The sequence below is a fragment of the Lottia gigantea genome (genome assembly GCF_000327385.1).
Source record: "Lottia gigantea unplaced genomic scaffold LOTGIsca_113, whole genome shotgun sequence".
Classification (NCBI taxonomy): Eukaryota; Metazoa; Mollusca; class Gastropoda; family Lottiidae; genus Lottia; species Lottia gigantea.
The window spans coordinates 696,227-713,780 of record NW_008707077.1 but is presented as its reverse complement, the minus strand read 5'-3'; the positions used below and the strand labels follow the sequence as shown (position 1 = coordinate 713,780).

The following is a 17,554-nucleotide window of genomic DNA, read 5'->3' as shown; positions in this document are numbered from 1 at the left end:
TCGTTTATTGTTATTATAGAACTGGGTTTTTATATGATGAATTAATGTTACAACATCAATGTGAATTTGATGAGAAATATCCAGAATGTCCAGATAGAATTCGACTACCGTATGAACGTTGTAAAGAACTAGGTTTGATAGATAGATGTGTTAAAATCCCTGTAAGTTTTTCAGTGAAATATAGAATCATTGTCTTACTTCAATTTAACATGTTTATTTTATTTATATCTCATTATGAGTGTCTAGTGAAAAGTAACATTTGCATATTATACATGTAAAGGTGGAATTGGGCCTTGTCTTCTGTTTTTGATTAGGGTTGGACTCCTCATTTCAACATAGTGCAACCATAATTTGTTCTTAGACAACTCTTGATGTAGTTTGGTCCGAATTCATCAGAACGCAATTTAGAGAAGAATTTTGTGAGATCATGGATGGCAATTGTGGTAACCTGCAGAAAAAACAAGAAACAAAACATCCAAATCTGCATTTTAAACAGATTATCCCACTGCCCTTTACCTTACCAATTGATTAAAGCTGATTAACTCAAGTTTAATCATGATGATACTGATATTGATGTATTTCAGACTCGTTATGCAACAGAAGATCAGTTATTACTACAACATACACAAGATCTACTACATACTGCACAAGCTACTACATCATATAGTTTAGATGAACAGAAACAGTTCTCAGCTGCTAATGATTCTGTTTATGTTAATAAGGTACATTACTTTCATTTCTATCATGGCTGTGCTGATACAGTTGGACTAGTTAGAGCCTCAGTCATGCAATACAGCAGCTTAAAAAAAATAAATCAGTGCATACTTACATTTAAAGGGTAATCAAATTTGTCCAATAAGGTTTGGTATCATAACTATACAACAGAATACCTGTTTGGTACTGTAATAGCCAATATTTAGGTCAAGGTGTGTTGTATTTCAGAAAACATATGAGTGTGCTCTAGCAGCTTGTGGTTGTACCATTGAAGGTGTAGAACAGATTATTAAAGAGAAAATCAGGAACTGTTTTGTAATGGTCAGGTAAGTGATATGGTATGAAATTGGTGAGATAATCTAAAGGAATTTTGAAAATTATTGGTTGGATTTTATATTAGTGCCTTTAAGAAAATAATATACATTTTGAATACAGATTAATGCTGCAAGCATAGGTAAAAAAACATAATTGACCCAATGACATGATATGATTTCTATGCTTATGTTAAATTAATCTTACTACCTTACACCTACTTATATATTTTGTAGGCCACCAGGACATCATGCTATGGAAGATGAATTTTGTGGATATTGTATGTTTAATAATGTTGCCATAGCAACTAAATATGCATTAGAAGAATTCCAGCTGCAAAGGTATTGTTTAACTTATGAACATCAGAAAGACTTGTAGTTCCAGAAATCATTGATACAGTTTGACATGACTTCTCAACAGTAAAGTACAGCTTGCAAACATTCTCTTTTTAACTATACATGTTTCACAACAAAATAATCCACTACTTATATCATATTAAAGTCAAAGACCTTGGTTATTGTTTTTCAGAATTCTAATAGTAGATTGGGATGTACATCACGGTCAAGGTACACAGAGAATGTTTTATGATGATCCCAGGTTTGTGTGTGGTTTCTTCTTCTCTTAATTGTGGTTAAACAATTTTAACCCAGAGGAAATGTTCCGAACTGCCTTGAAACTTTTTAGATTACAAAACAAAAGCTATTTTTGAAGATTATGTTCTATAAAATATATATACAGGGAATTCAATCTAAATAATTGTGGAGATACATATCTTGTGAAGCACGGCTGTAGCTAATTAACTGTAGTACAGTTGGAGAAAAATAATGTATTTGGAGTTTTCAATGTGCTGAGTGATTGAAAATAAAAAACTTGACAACTTGATATAAAAGATGAGTTAGGCTTGACCATGGCCTAATACAGAGTTTGATAGAATATTTTGTATTTGTAGAGTTTTATATTTTTCAATACATCGATATGAACATGGTGAATTCTGGCCCAATCTACGTGAATCTGATTATGACTATATAGGTACTGGTAAAGGAAAGGGTTATAATATTAATGTGCCTTTAAATAAGGTAATAAAACAATTTACACTTTTAAGAGAGATAGAAACAACCATTTGTTACTAGAATTAAAACTTAGGTTCACAGGATCGTTTCTACCTGCAGGTCCTTTTCCAAACCTCTTGGCATTGATCTTTCCTGGATTATCCATACCCATTAACAGCTAGGTGAACTGGAATAATGAGGAAAGATGACTTATTCAAGGTCACCAGACTTTCACACGTGAACTGTGATTAGAACCCGAGTCAACCATTTGTTCCACATAACCAAGCAAATGACATCATGTAAAATTTGTCAAACCAATGTGCTACAGAACCACTCAAAGGCAATATGATTTAACAAGTTATAGAAGTAATTGTTTTAATAACCTAAATGTATTATTAGTAAATAGTTTGTTTACTGATGAACTATTTTGTTTACAGACTGGGATGACAGATTCAGATTATCTAGCTATTTTACAACAAATTTTATTACCAGTAGCCTATGAGGTGAGATTTCATATGTTTTACATTTTGTTTTAAAAGAATAGCAATGAAATATGTTAATAAACTACCACAGAAATATTGGGTTGGTCTTACTTCAACTTTAAACATCATCATGTAATCTACATTTACATTCTAATAAAGATTGACAAATTGAGGACTGGCTATAGTTAACATATTAGTCTCTAAAGGATTTCTGTATTATATCAAAATATTTCATTGTCTGTAGAAGGTGGTGGTCTTAAATTTCAATATCCCAAAATTAGATGTCCTAATAAGGATTGTTCACTTGTCAACAACCACTTACAAGGGCTTTTTGAAATATTGGAAGCACTTATATTGTGTGTGTTTAATTCTATCATGAATTTGTTTCTAGTTTTGCCCACAGCTAATTATAGTGTCCAGTGGTTATGATGCTGTCATAGGATGTCCTGAGGTATTTACTTCATAATTACTTTTATTAATTTGGTATTGAGATACTAATTTAGTACTTTCTATGTTTATTTAGTTTGCACCTCAACTAATAATAGTATCACATGGTCTTGATGCTGCTATTGGAGATGAGAAGGTATTTGTATTATTTCTTCTCATTGTTTAGGCATTCTAGTTAATCTTGGTTATCTTATCCTATAGTATACAGTATACTGATCTAGCTTCCATCTTAAATAGATTCGCTTTGAAAATCAAAAACTTTCTCACATGTAGAGTTTGTACAGCAGACTTATTGAATATTAATATGTTATTGGTAGCAACTGATCATCATTTAAGAAGACTTCCTATATTCACTATCGTGCTTGTGCACTATGTTCAATACACTCATTGTATGATTTTTGTATTTAATCTTTCGATAGTCTAGTTCTGCTCTTTAACCTGACTTAAGTTGAAGTTCTTCAAAAATTTACTTCACCATTAACTCCCTTACACATGTTCAGAGAATACTTTAACAATATCTTGGTCTCATCTTGTTCTCATTATAATGTAGATGGATTAAGTTGGGATAAAAGGCGTTTCCATTTTCCATTGTGACAATATGAAAATACTTTTGAGGTTTCAGAATCATGTACACAATGTCAAAATGGCTCTTAAAATATTCCAAACAATCAGGATTTAGATTTAAGATAAGTGTGGATAAAAACTTAAAAGCTGTTACTGCTGATCAATTCATTAGATATCATAGTTAATTGTAATATAGAATCTCAGAATATAAGTTTAAAGCTCAGTTTGTTCTGTTTATAATTCTAGGGTGAAATGAATGTATCTCCTGCAGCCTATGCACATTTTATACATATGTTAAACTGTTTAGCAGACGGACGGGTCTGTGTTGTTTTAGAGGTAGGTATTAAATATATTCATAGTAGTTATATGTGTGATATTGTACATGTAATCTTGGGACGAGCTATCCTTTGCAATGGTTGCCAACTATAATAAAAGATGAAATCATTGTTGACAAAAATATAAGTTGGATGCATAGAGCTACCAATAGTTGCATTGCCTGATTGAATTTTAGAAAACTTGATTATTTTCCCCAGTCACTGTGACATTCAAATGATATTTGTGGCATGATAATCAGGAATTTTTTCTGAAAGTTCAAGAACAAAAATTAGATTTTGCAAATAGATTCTATGAGTGTGATGCACATGATGCCTTTTGGAATCACTGTGATATTCTTTTTCCCATACAACCTGTCTGATATGTAACAAAGTTTCAAAGATATTCTCTTGAAAGCTGTTTCAAGTTATATTTGAAACACTGTTATTTCCCTTGGTATAATAATACTAGTTATGCTTCTTTTATAACTGCTTCTTAAATCATAATTACAATTATTTGAAGAATATGCTTATGATTATTAAGGTCTGATTTCTTGTTGCTAAGACAAAAGTTGTCTCTTGTGGTATAAAATTATGTCTCTATTTATAGGGTGGTTATTGTTTGAAATCATTAGCTGAAGGCTGTGCCTTGTCTTTACGTGCCTTATTAGGTGATCCATGTCCTTTTCTACCTTCAACTCATGAACCTTGTGATAGGTAGGTTCCTTTAATATATTTTCTTTGATCTAACCTATTCTTCATATAATACTTTGTTTACTTTTCAGGTCAGGGATACCAGGTCATTTGTTATTGTAGCAATAGCCTATATAGTATATATGTACAGTATATGCCTCATTTATGATTTTAAGAGAACTGAACCAAGCACTGAGTCTTTGTATGTAGATCCACTCATCACACAAATGAAGAGTGGCATCAGGTGATCCTTAAGCTGAAAACATAACCTGACTTTATGAAAATGTCTGTATTTTCAGTGTGGTAGAATCTATTTTAAATGTGATAAAAGTATTAAAACCATATTGGACATGTTTTATTGGTCAGGGTGATTTAGAAGAGGTAGAAGTTTGTGAATATGATGGTACTAATTCTCTACCTCCAAAGTAAGAATTGCTAATGAATTATCTAATATCCAAAAAGAACATTTCATTAACCATAGAATTATTTTAACATTATTATATACAGCTGTGATTCAAAGCAAGACCTCCTTGATCCAATTGTCTTAAAGTGCTATAGAAATAGAACTCTGAACAATACTCAGACCACAACTAATTGCATTAATCTGAAAATCATCCATCTTGGAATCATGGAAATACTCTAGGAAACATTTGTATGCAAATAATCATTTTTCTCCAAACATTTTGCAGAGCAGGAGTAGAATTTTCTACAGAAGAAAATCGGCCTAAAGAATTTGAAATTATGGGAAACTATCCTACTCAGTCTGCTGAGGTTATATCTACATACGAACAGAAGATAGCTGATTTGATAGCAGAAGTCAAGTTAAACATGGCTCCTCACAGGTATGCTTAGAAAATACTATGCATGCTGAGATTGTCATGCTGATTGAAAGATGTCCATGTAGATTAGAAAAACAAATATCAAGACAAGACAAAAACTCATGAAAATGATTCAATGTAATACAAGACTTTACTGTTTTTTCTGTTTCCAAGAACAGAATGTTCATCACTGCATAAATTCTTTGTCAAAATCTGTGACTAATTCATTCCAGTAATTCTTTCTGAAACTTAATATCAGTCAACATTGTTTGACATTTATTTAAAGTCAGAGGAGATCAAACTCATGTTCACACAAATATCCTGATTTTTTTTTCTTCAGAACTTGTCTTGTATTTGATGCTGATATGAGATCACATAAAAATATCTTTATGAAGTAAGTATTGTTTCACTGTTTTGGCTTTTGATGATCAAATTGGGTCTAATTTGTAATTTTATCTAGTTGTGTACACTATATTCAAGAATCATAATAGTCAAATGTCATTTTTTGCTGATCTTCTACCAGATTCCATGGTTTTCTAACATGGCCAAATGATCTCAACCAGAAAATTCAACAGGATGAAAATAACGTAATCTTGATTTTTTGTAACAGATGTGTACTATTAACTTTATTCCATTTATTTCAGGAGCCATCCAGAAAGACCAGATCGTATTTCTAGTATTTATAATTTCCATGTTGAAACCAAACTACTACAAAGATGTTTACGTGTACAGGTACCTGATTTAACTAAATAATATCAAAAGTTATCATTATAATGTTAATCAATCAAAAACACTGTTAAAACAGACAATACAATATGACAATATGTCAATTTTTAACAATGAATGACCCAGAATTCTTCACATATTGCCCTTTACTGACGAGAGCAAATAATTGGTCAAATATTAAATAACCCAGAACAAGAGATGCAAAATAACTTTGTCAGATCATTGATGGAAAGTGGAGTCACCTGCAGAAAAAAACCTGAAAGGAATCAACCAGATTTACTTTTTAGATAGATTGGGTAAATACCTGTTAGAAAATTTAAATGATATTTTGATATCTATTTTAGTCTCGAGAAGCTACATTGGATGAATTGGCTACAATACATAGGTGAGCCACATTAATAATATGCCTAGATTTTTTATATAAACCCTAAGCCTGATCATCACCAAACCTTGATGTATTTTACAAATCTCTTGGCAATGATCCGCAATACCTAATATATGAGTTTTGTTAGAATACAGAGAGTATTGATAGTTGTATGTTTTGTGTAATTTCAGTATAGATTACATCAATGATCTCAAATTAACCAGAGAAATGTCTGATTTTGAGTTACGTAACCTTCAAACCAAGTTTAATTCTATCTATCTCTGTAAGGTAGGGAAATGTTTATGTTGTATCTTGCATATTTGTGGTAATTTAAAGAAGTTGCTCAAGAAGGGAATATCCAATGATTGTAGAATATATATCTGTACAAGCAAGACAATTCCGTTAATCAAAATCTCGTCCAAAGTATGGCAAAATCAAGAATAAAAGAAATATGGTAGTGGAATTCTCCAAAGAGAAGTACCGTACCATCAGGTGTTTCTAAAAGAGTAAGCATGGTGTGCTTTCCACACGACACTTGCCACTACAATATAGGTCAATATCCAGCAATGTTTTGATGGACTCAGTAATGGTATAGCTTTGTATAAATACTCAAATTTATGTTAATTTTGGCAACATGGTGGGTTGGATCAACTCTAATAAAACGTGATGATATCTGTTTATCACGTCAGAGGAATGGATGGGGCTAGATTTGTCAGGTTTGATGGAATATTCCAGAAAATTGTTTACATAATTTTTCATTGGAAAAGGACCTGTAATTTAAAATTAATCCTCATACACAATTTATATTTTAAAAGGTCAAAATAATTTAACAACCCATATTTTCATCTTTATACATAATGTAGTTGTATAAAAGAAAAAAAACAGCACAAAAACACATATAACAGTAAACAATGCTGTCTAAGGATGTAATTATCAACTATGATAGTTATATTATCATCAAGATTGTTATATTCTTTTTGAATGACATCTTTTTTATCTATAGATCAATTCTTTGCATTTAGAATGTAAAAAGAAATGGCATTTATATTTAGATTAATTTGGTGTGTAAATTTAGCTACAGGATATCATATATAATACCATTAAAATATTCAGGTGTTGATTATATCTGTACTTTACTTAAAATAGTTTACATTCCTTCATTTCCTTCCAGGAAGAGAATGAAGGAATGTAAGGAATATAAACTATTTTAAGTTTTAATTTTTAATTATTCAAATTTGTTCTTGTAGAAAGCTGTTGAAAATCTGAATCGATCAACTTTTTTAAAAAATATAATTGAATATATTATGATCAGATTATGTCCAAAAGTCATGATTAAAGACCATTTTGTCTCTGCATGACTCTGACAAACTAAATCAAATGAACATCCCTGGTTTTGTTAGTGAATACATTGCTTTCACATATAATTTGCATCAACATACAGAAGTTTTTTTTTTATATGTGAAAATATAAATTGTCCAGCAAGAGACTCATCTTTGCATTTGTAAAGTCTATCATCATTACTATCATGATCAATCATCATCATCCAGTCATCAATCAATCATCAATCATCATCATCCAGTCATCAATCATATTAATCATCTAGTCATCAATCCACCCTTATCATTATCATCATCACTGTAATCATCATCATCATCATCATCACTGTAATTATTATTATTACTGTAATTAATATTATCACTGTTTGTATTTTGTAGAAGTCATATGAATGTGCTTTGTTATCAGCTGGTAGTGTTTTAAATGTTGTTAATACAGTTTTATCAGGGAAGGTAAGTATATTCTACTGTACAGTGTAATTAACTACCAGAACTAGAGTTTATATCAGAGTGGAATTTCTATTGTCAGACATCTTGTTGTTATACTTATTTGCTTTGTGAAAGTATCACAAACAGTTATTTTACTTAGAAAATGAAATATCTCATCCAACTTATCTGTATACAGAAGTGGTAGAAAATAAATTATCCGCTAGCACTGTTTGGAAAAAGTATTATTTTCATTTTAAGAACTTAGATTGATTTAAGCCTGTTTCCATTTCAGTCACAAAATGGTGTAGCAATTGTCAGGTGAGAATCTAGCCAATTTTATTGGAATATCTTGACTTTCTTTTTTTGAAGTTGTTTTTCAAGTGAAGACAAATTTAACTTGGTTTAATACATGTAATTTTTTAATAAACATTATAGATGTTTTTTTTATGAGAAATTGTAGACATGTTTTTTTTTAATCATTTCAAACAAACCAAATTGTCTAGTCATAAATTTATTTCCAATGAAAGTTTGAATAAAGAATATCTGAATATTTTTAAAAGTGTAGGTAAATGCTAATAGATGGAATTGATTGTTTATTGCAGACCTCCAGGACACCATGCAGAAGTTGATAGATGTATGGGATTTTGTTATTTTAATAATGTTGCAGTAGCAGCTGAATATGCCAAACAACAATTTGGTTTAAAAAGGTATAACTTTTATTATATCAGGCATATAATAAATATAACTCTAGTAATAAATAGATTTTTTAAAACATTGGCAATGCATTCACATCTTGATATACTTCCTCCAAAACTTCATTAGCTTTTGTTTGCAGTAAGGATCTTTAGTACTTGTGGTTTTTTTCCTCATATCATATTTTTATACGCCCACAGGTAAGTATGGGCCTATATTGTGGTTGCCCCTTTTGGTCGGTCGAACCGCTGGCGTCGATCCGTTGGTCTGTCCGTTCACATTTACCTCGTGCTCACTCTACAGGCTACAATTCTCTATAGATTCTTTTGATCTTTTGTATGTGTGTACTATTGAATTTGGTGATGATCCAATGATTTTCTTGAGAGATATCGCATAAAACTCTGATATCGCATTTGTTTGTTTTTTTCACTTTTTTGGCTCATGCTCACTCTACAGCCTACAATTCTCCATACATTCTTTGATCTTTTGTATGTGTGTCAATATCATTATGAAGATGTGCACTATTGAATTTGGTGAGGATCCAATGATTTTCTTGAGAGATATCGCATAAAACTCTGATATCACGTTTTTTTTGTCACTTTTTTGGCTTGTGCTCACTCTACAGGCCACGATATAGAGTTTGTTTTACTGTTCACATTTAGCTCTTTATCAAGCTGCTGGTGGGCGTATTCGCTTGCGAGACTTGCAGCAAGCCTATGTTTGAAATTTATGATATGCCATTTTTTAAAGTTAATGTTTAAGTCTGTTCATTAAAACTTCTTACCTGTGGACATCCTGTTACCAATAGTGACTTTCAATATATATTTTTAGTGTTTTTAGTATTTTCTATATATTATAGAGTATTAATAGTAGATTGGGATGTTCACCATGGAAATGGTACACAACATCAGTTTTATGATGATCCTAGGTAAATAATTGTTCTTACTTGTGTACTCCCTGCATTATACTATTAATAGATGTAATAAACATTTAAGAATTAAGAATTCACATGCTGTATGTTTATAGAAATCAATTACATCAAATCTTATCAATATGCTGGGTGATCACTTTTCATTTTCCTTTTGAAAATTATTTTATGGCCAAATATTACATAATATTTACATTTCTACTATCACTCCCTTCAATAAACCAGTTAGCCAAATCGGAGTTTATTCACCAATAACTGTAGTTTGTCACGTGACAATAAGGCGTATAAATTCATCGAAAACAAAAACAAGGATTGACCCAAGTTTTTTACCTAGAGTTGGAAAGCGATTTTGAAAGGGTTGTGGCGTATTTTATCAAAAAAGATAAACCGATGTAAATATAAGAAATGAATGTGGATCTTGTTATCGTTATGGGGAAATAAACGCTGGTTTAGCGAAGCGGGTCATATACGTCTTGTCACATGATAAACCAGCGTTTATTTCCCCATAACCATAACAAGATACACATTCATTCCTTAAGAAATGCGAAAAATAGACTACAAAAATTATCTATTTTGTTGTTTTTTTGTAGTGTTTTATTCATATCCTTACATCGATTTGATAATGGGTTTTTCTACCCAACCAGTGCTGATGGAGATTATTTTAATGTTGGAACAGGAGATGGAGAAGGTTTTAATATTAATATACCATGGAATCATGTAAGATTAGTGAGATATTATGATAGAAAGTTATTGTTTCCTTTTAAACAGTTGGCTCAGATTAAGATCTGAAATGTTTAAACATCACATGAGTCCAGCTTTGGTATTCCTGTCATACATCAGTTGTAAGATTCTATTTACGTTTGGCAATATTCTGATTGAAGTTATTGTTTAGAATGGCTAAGTTTATTTTAATATTTATGTTATTTATTTTGAATTTATAGAACAGAATGGGTGACAGTGAATATATTGCTGCTTTTCACCATATTATAATGCCAATAGCTCTAGAGGTAAGATAATTATGTATTAACCAATCAAATTAAAATGAGCCATTAGGAGTACAGCATCAATTGTAAAGATATCAGGCAATATGATTGTGGACCATGTCATATTATAGTGGAAATGTAATGAGTTGTAATGAATGGAGTTTTACACCCTATTTTTTTAAACTGATGAGACTAATGGAGACTGGCAACATCATGCAGTGTGCTATGAAGGAAATTAGCTTAATATTTTTAGATTGTATTCACTAGCGTTCAATCCAATCAGATCGCTGCATTTACCATATCAATATCAAAATATTTATTATTGTAGTTTGCTCCAGAACTAGTGTTAGTGTCAGCAGGTTTTGACAGTGCTCATGGTGATCCTCTGGTAGGTACCCAAGTTAGATCCTCTGTTGTTCAGAGAGAGTTGTCAATTTGGTAATATGTGTAACAAAACAAAAGAATGTTGATTGGCTGTCTAAGGCTCCTTTTATTCAAAATTATATATGTGACGTAAACATTGTTGACAATCTTAAAAAATTTATGTCTTGATATATTCACATAGTAAGTGTGACTGTCTCCACCATTTTGTAATATAATGATTGAAATAGTTGGGATAGTTTGGTTTATTGGGCTGTATTTTTATAGAAATATGCAATGCATGATCATATGAAATTGACTGTTTAAGACGAAGTTTTTTTTTTATCTTTTGTCAGGGAGGATATAACGTCATGCCTGCTGGATATGGTCACATGACTCACATGTTAAGTCAATTAGCCAATGGGAAGGTGGTTGTTATCTTAGAGGTAAGATCATACACTAACATATGATTCAATGTTGCTTTCTTCTCAAAACTTGAAAAAAACTAATAATGCCATTAGAATATTTTTATTGTTTTGAGTTGAATAATTCCTGAAACACAGACACTCTGATATTATATTTTTGTATTAGAAACACATCTTTTATGAACATTCTCTATTTTTAATGATCATGTTATCCTCACCTTTTTAGTAATTTTTTTTTATATTATTTAGGGTGGTTATAATTTGAATTCAATATCTGTATCTATGGCAACATGTACCTCTGTCTTATTGGGAGATCCCTGTCCAAATATTGGACCACCTGAACCATGTAATAGGTGAGTGAATACTTTCTTGAACTTGGTTTGATGTAAAGCCTTTTTTTTTATTCCAGATCCCAAATACATTTTATATACCCACCACTCTCAATATCCATTGATTTGATAGAGGCTTGTAGACACTCTAGACTCCTCAATATTCAGCTAATAAATTTGCATTGTCTGCTACTCTGAAAACCTGCATTTTCTTACATTTTCATCCAAATTTCACAAGAAGGTAAAAACTGTTCTTCAAATGGATACTACTTTTCAGAATGGACAAAAATTTAAAATCTCAAACTTGGTTAATATATGTGTATATATTCATCAGTTAGACTTACAAGGTGTCATGACTCATGAATAAAATCTCTATGTAAGACCATATATCCATTAAACCAAACAAATTATTGCATGTTTCAAAATTACTAAGTTTAATGAATTATTACTTAGTTTTATAGATTTATTAGATTATAGAGAGATTTTGTCGTAAAGTTATAACAGTAGAACAATGACTCATATTAACCAAGTTGGAAATTTTCCTTTTTTTTTTGGTCAGTCTAAGAGGTAGTATACCTTTAAGATATTTCAGTCCGATTCTCCCTTACTGTCAATGGTTCTGATGGAATATTAGAGCACGCTTCATCAGGACTTATTATAAACATGTGGAAATCCAGAATAATAATGAAATGACGTTTTCTGCATTGCTTATACTTATACAATATGTATATCAATATCTTTATCTTTATTTTATTATGTAGGTGATATATACTTACTTTTATACTTACTTTTATACGAGCTTGTCTAATTAAAGTAGGACTTGTCAATCAATAGTTAAAATAAACAACCTATATTGTATTTGATTGTTTTATACATTGTTAAAATGGTGTGATGTTTGTCTATGATAGGTAAAACATGATTTCTCAAGACCTATCATTGATTATTGGAAACAGTCATCATTTGTTCATATTTTGTTAGAATCTGTTAAATGTTTTCAGTAAAAATATGCTATTCTCATAATTAGTAATTATTCATCCATGATGGTAATTGTTATATTTACTGAAGATTTTAGTCCTGATTTGATGAATATTGGTACAAAATATTGTTATTCAACCATTTTTCAAAAGTTTGAAGATGTTTTTATGCCAAGATTAAATTACATAAAATCTATTTGGGATGGTAACTTTAAAGTTAACTAAAGGTGAATTTTGCTCAGGAGTTATGAGGAACTGTAATCTTAAGATAATCAGTTTATTGTTTAGAGTTTTTATGCCAAGACTGATATATATAAATCTGAGATGATGATGTTAATGGTAATTAATGGTGAATTTTGTTCAGGCATTATGAAGAGTAGTGGTTCTAAAATGTTGTGTTCAATTTGATTTTTATAGTTTTTATGCTGAAACTAGGGTACATAAAATCTATCTGAAATGGTAACTTAAAGTTTTGTGAGGATGAATTTTACCCAGGTGATATAAAGAATAGTGGTTCTGAAATGTTGAGTTCTGTTCAATTTGAGGATGAATTTTACAGATGTTTTATGTCAAGATTAAAGTACTTGAAGTCTATTAGGGATGGTTACTTTAAAGTTAAATGAGGGTGAATTTGCTCAGTTGTACTGAGTGATCCTGAAAATTGATCTTATTGTTTAGAGTTTTCATGCTAAGATTTTGGGGAGTTGATTTGAATGTTGAATATATGCAAATAGACTTCAGAAGTACTAGAAATGTACTTAAATCATATAATTCCTTTAAAAATACTGCAAACTATGAATCTTACTCATTATTTCTATATATGTATTTTCTATATATCACAGAATATCTTAAAATGATGAGTCGTCATTTTAACTTTCAACGCGAATAATTCTGGACGCTGATGGATTTGAAGGCTCAAATTTCAATAGTGAGCTGTGAACACTATTACTGATTGACTTAGCTTTAAAAAATCACGTTTCTGAAACTAAAGTATGATTAGTAAAAAAAATGGTGCATCTGTCTCTTTAAGGTACATAAAATCTAACTGAGATGGTTACGTTAAAATTAACTAAGGGTGAATTTTGTTCAGATGTAATGGAGAGTAATGATAATGAAGAATAGTGATAACAAAATATTGAGTGCTGTTCAAGTTTTTTTTTTAGTTTCGTTGATTTTGTTTAACTTTGCTTTAAAGTTAAATGTGTTCATCTTTCACAGTTTTATATGAATACACTTAGATCTGATATTAAAGTTAGTAATAGATTAGACATGAGTTCACATCACTAGCAGGTCATATAAATGTAAACCATTGAAGACTCAGCTTTGATCATGGAAACACTGTTTTATTTTAGCAGATACACAAAGTTTATTATAAGTAATAATGTTATAAGATAAATAAGCTTTTGGATCTTAGTGATAAATTTTTGTTGTCCTTTTTAGCCAATTAGAATTTTTCAAAGACCTGTGGAACCTAAATTTAATTTCCCCATGAGAATTTCTTAAACACCCATGAATAGTTACTTTAATAATCAAACCTTGTTTCAATGAAGAACAGATGATTTCAGATGTATGCTCATCCCAAGAAATATCTATTGTATAAACAAAGTAAAAAGTTTTTTAAAATTTTTCAATTAAATGCTTCACAGCAAAAAAATCAATGATGTAAGATTACCGATGCACAACTCTTGTCGGATATGACGTTCATGTAAGGGAATCCATTTTCTCAATTTTTGTTGTTTTGGTCTCCAAAAGTGAATAAGAATTGTGGATGTATGTATATTTTTAGCAACGCAATCATCAAGGGATTATCAGATTATCGGGTTGGTAATCAAGTTATTGTAATACCAAGCAGTGATTGATGGCTTTATATTTCATAAGAGAGTTGTCATTAAATTTTGCATTTGACAACCATTCAAAGCCATGTAATGGATAACCTATACTTGATGTCTGATAGAGAATATTGAGTGAGGGTCATTTGAGCAGCCCCGTTGGTCATGTTCAGCATATAGAGCCAATTCAACAGCGCTGTCACAATGGTATTTTAAATCTAAAGTGAAAACTTGGTTGTTTGGTTACAATCATTAACTCACCAATTGAGATCACCGGAGTGTGCCTTGAGATTTAATTGCTGGGCAATATAAATATCGTCATTATTATTATTATCATTTCTGTAGCATCAGTAAGCTTACATCATTGATTTTTTGGCTGTGAAGAATTTAATTAATTTTACTTTGTTTATATAATGATATCTAAGTATCTAATCTGTCTAACTAACTAACCTGTTTGGTGTCTATTTTTATTGTATTTACCATTTGTGTCTGGTCGGAGCTTTATGACCAGTATGTTGATGTCTTTGATAGGTATATATAGACAAGTACTTTATTTCAAATGTTTTTTGTTTTATAATGAGACCAGAAGTTTCTTGTGTTGTGTAAGCATGTATATACATCTGAAGGCATTCATTCTCTAGAAAAAAAATCTATTGATTATCAAAATAACGTTTTCATGCTGATATGATTTGGGGACACATTTAAAAACAGGTGGAAAAGCACTGATCTTTAGGAAATATAATTTGAGAATACATAAATAGATGTGAACTGCTACCATCATATAGAATTATACTTTATAGAACTACTATAGTAGAATAATGGACAGTTTCATTAGTAACAGGATCATGAAAACCTTGACCTCATGTCAGGAAATAAGATTAATTCCCTGGTGTGGACACAACAAGAATTGCATTTTAACCCACATGACCTGGGTAATAAACCGACAAATTAACTCATGTTCTCATTTAACATTGCTAGTGTTTATTTATATAAATTAATGTTGTACTACAAGGCTACTACAAGCTTGCTGTCCACTTATTATTGCTGGGACTCAAGTATTGTTGGACATTATCTGTCAAAATTAATATTTCTACAGTGTTAAAAACATGGATATACTCTAGAAAAATTTATTAAAATAAGATGTTGTTATTCACCATTGGGCTCAAATGGCAAATGTCTCATAATCTTGCCATGATTTTTATACGCCCACATTATAATGTGGACGTATATTGTTGTCACCCATGTCCGTCCATCTGACCACACATGTGTGGCTTGTGAACGCGATAGAGACTACAGTTTTCATCTGATTCGAACGAAATTTGGTGTGATCATTTATATTGATGAGATGTTGGATAACTTTCATATTTACGATTTTTCGATGAACGGTTTTTGAGATATTGCCCTTGATTTAGCAAAAACGCGTCAAAATTGGCTTGTGAACGCAATAGAGACTACAGGTTTCATCTGATTTGAATGAAATTTGGTGTGTCCATTTATATTTATGAGATCTTGGAAAAGTTCGATATTCAGGATTTTTCAATGAACAGTTTTTGAGTTATTGCTCTTGATTTATCAAAAAATGTGTCAAAATTTGTTTGTGAACACAATAGAGAATACAGATTTCATCGGATTTAAATGAAATTTGGTATGATCATTTATAATGATGAGATCTTAGTCAAGATTGAATTTGGCAATTTTTGGATCAACAGAATTTGAGTTATTGCCCATAACTTAGTATAAACTCATCAAAATTTGTTGGCGTTAGAGGTTAAATTTATTTATTAAATAATGTGTCTTTGTTTAAATCAACAATATCTTGCACAAATTAGATTTTTGGTATGATTTGACCCATATAAGAGACTGCCCTTGATATACTGAAAATGTATCAAGAAAGTGGGCGTATCTTGCTAGAACATCAGAAGTCTGACAGAAAATTAGTTTGATGCAAATATCACCTAGTACTTAAACATGAACTGGCAAATGTCATTCAAATTCAAAACATCTGCAACAATAATCTAAGAATCTAGTCTTATGGAAGTGCTCAACAGAGTAATATTCTTGGTCCATTGGTTATATATCTAAATTATCAATCATTATAAGGGTAGATAATAGATTGACTTATTGTTATGCTTGGTTTGACAGATTGCTGTCTTTATATCTCCTTCATTGAACACAGATTTAATTGAAGAATTGCCTGTGGACAGTATTTACTTGTACATGGTCATCTTGTCAAGAAAACAAAATGCTGGTTTTTACAATATCAAAATTCTAAACTGTTTGTTACCTCAGTGCATTCCTCCACCATTTTTATGGTATTGGTAGGCTACTGCATAGATAAAATGGTTGGTTGAATATATTTTGGTGTAAGATGTAAATCAGTCAAGAATTGTGCCTTCTAGAGTGTTTACTAGCAACCTGAAAACCTGATTTCTGATTCACTCATAGAGCAGTGGTGTGCGTCATGAAATACTTATTCTTTTTGGAACTGCAGGAACCACAGATGTGCCCAAAAATCAGAATGGTGCAAATTGATGCTATCACATAAACTTTAAAAAACATCTCTTTAACTAATTTCTCTCAAATAGAGACTATTACTGGTCTTGTTGCCAAGGATTTACAGTAAATATTATCTCCTTTTTTTTTTGCTCCTCAACACATACGCTACACTGTTTATTTCGTTTTGCTATTGTTTGTTTTGTTTTTGACAAGGAAAGTAACAATGTGGTAGGTTGTCACGGTTATATCTTACATCAAAACTTGTAATCTTTCAGCGACATTTAGGGGTAGAGA

The 17,554-nt window shown here is 30.9% G+C and overlaps 1 protein-coding gene across 1 annotated transcript; it reads left to right on the top strand.

Annotated features, from left to right (window-relative positions):
* Positions 1-20: 20 nt before the first annotated feature.
* LOTGIDRAFT_137337 (hypothetical protein) lies at positions 21-11,989 on the top strand (the record flags this gene model as incomplete). The annotated part of the gene is made up of 25 exons (XM_009047551.1): positions 21-161; positions 585-722; positions 943-1,040; positions 1,263-1,367; positions 1,555-1,623; positions 1,976-2,102; positions 2,513-2,578; positions 2,949-3,008; positions 3,815-3,904; positions 4,490-4,596; positions 4,872-4,975; positions 5,273-5,414; positions 5,731-5,784; positions 6,038-6,122; positions 6,461-6,501; positions 6,672-6,768; positions 8,196-8,267; positions 8,536-8,561; positions 8,846-8,950; positions 9,796-9,864; positions 10,455-10,581; positions 10,806-10,871; positions 11,176-11,235; positions 11,564-11,653; positions 11,882-11,989. Coding segments are annotated over 25 exons (2,247 nt in total), but the record flags the coding sequence as incomplete, so codon positions are not given.
* Between the last annotated feature and the right edge of the window lie 5,565 nt (positions 11,990-17,554).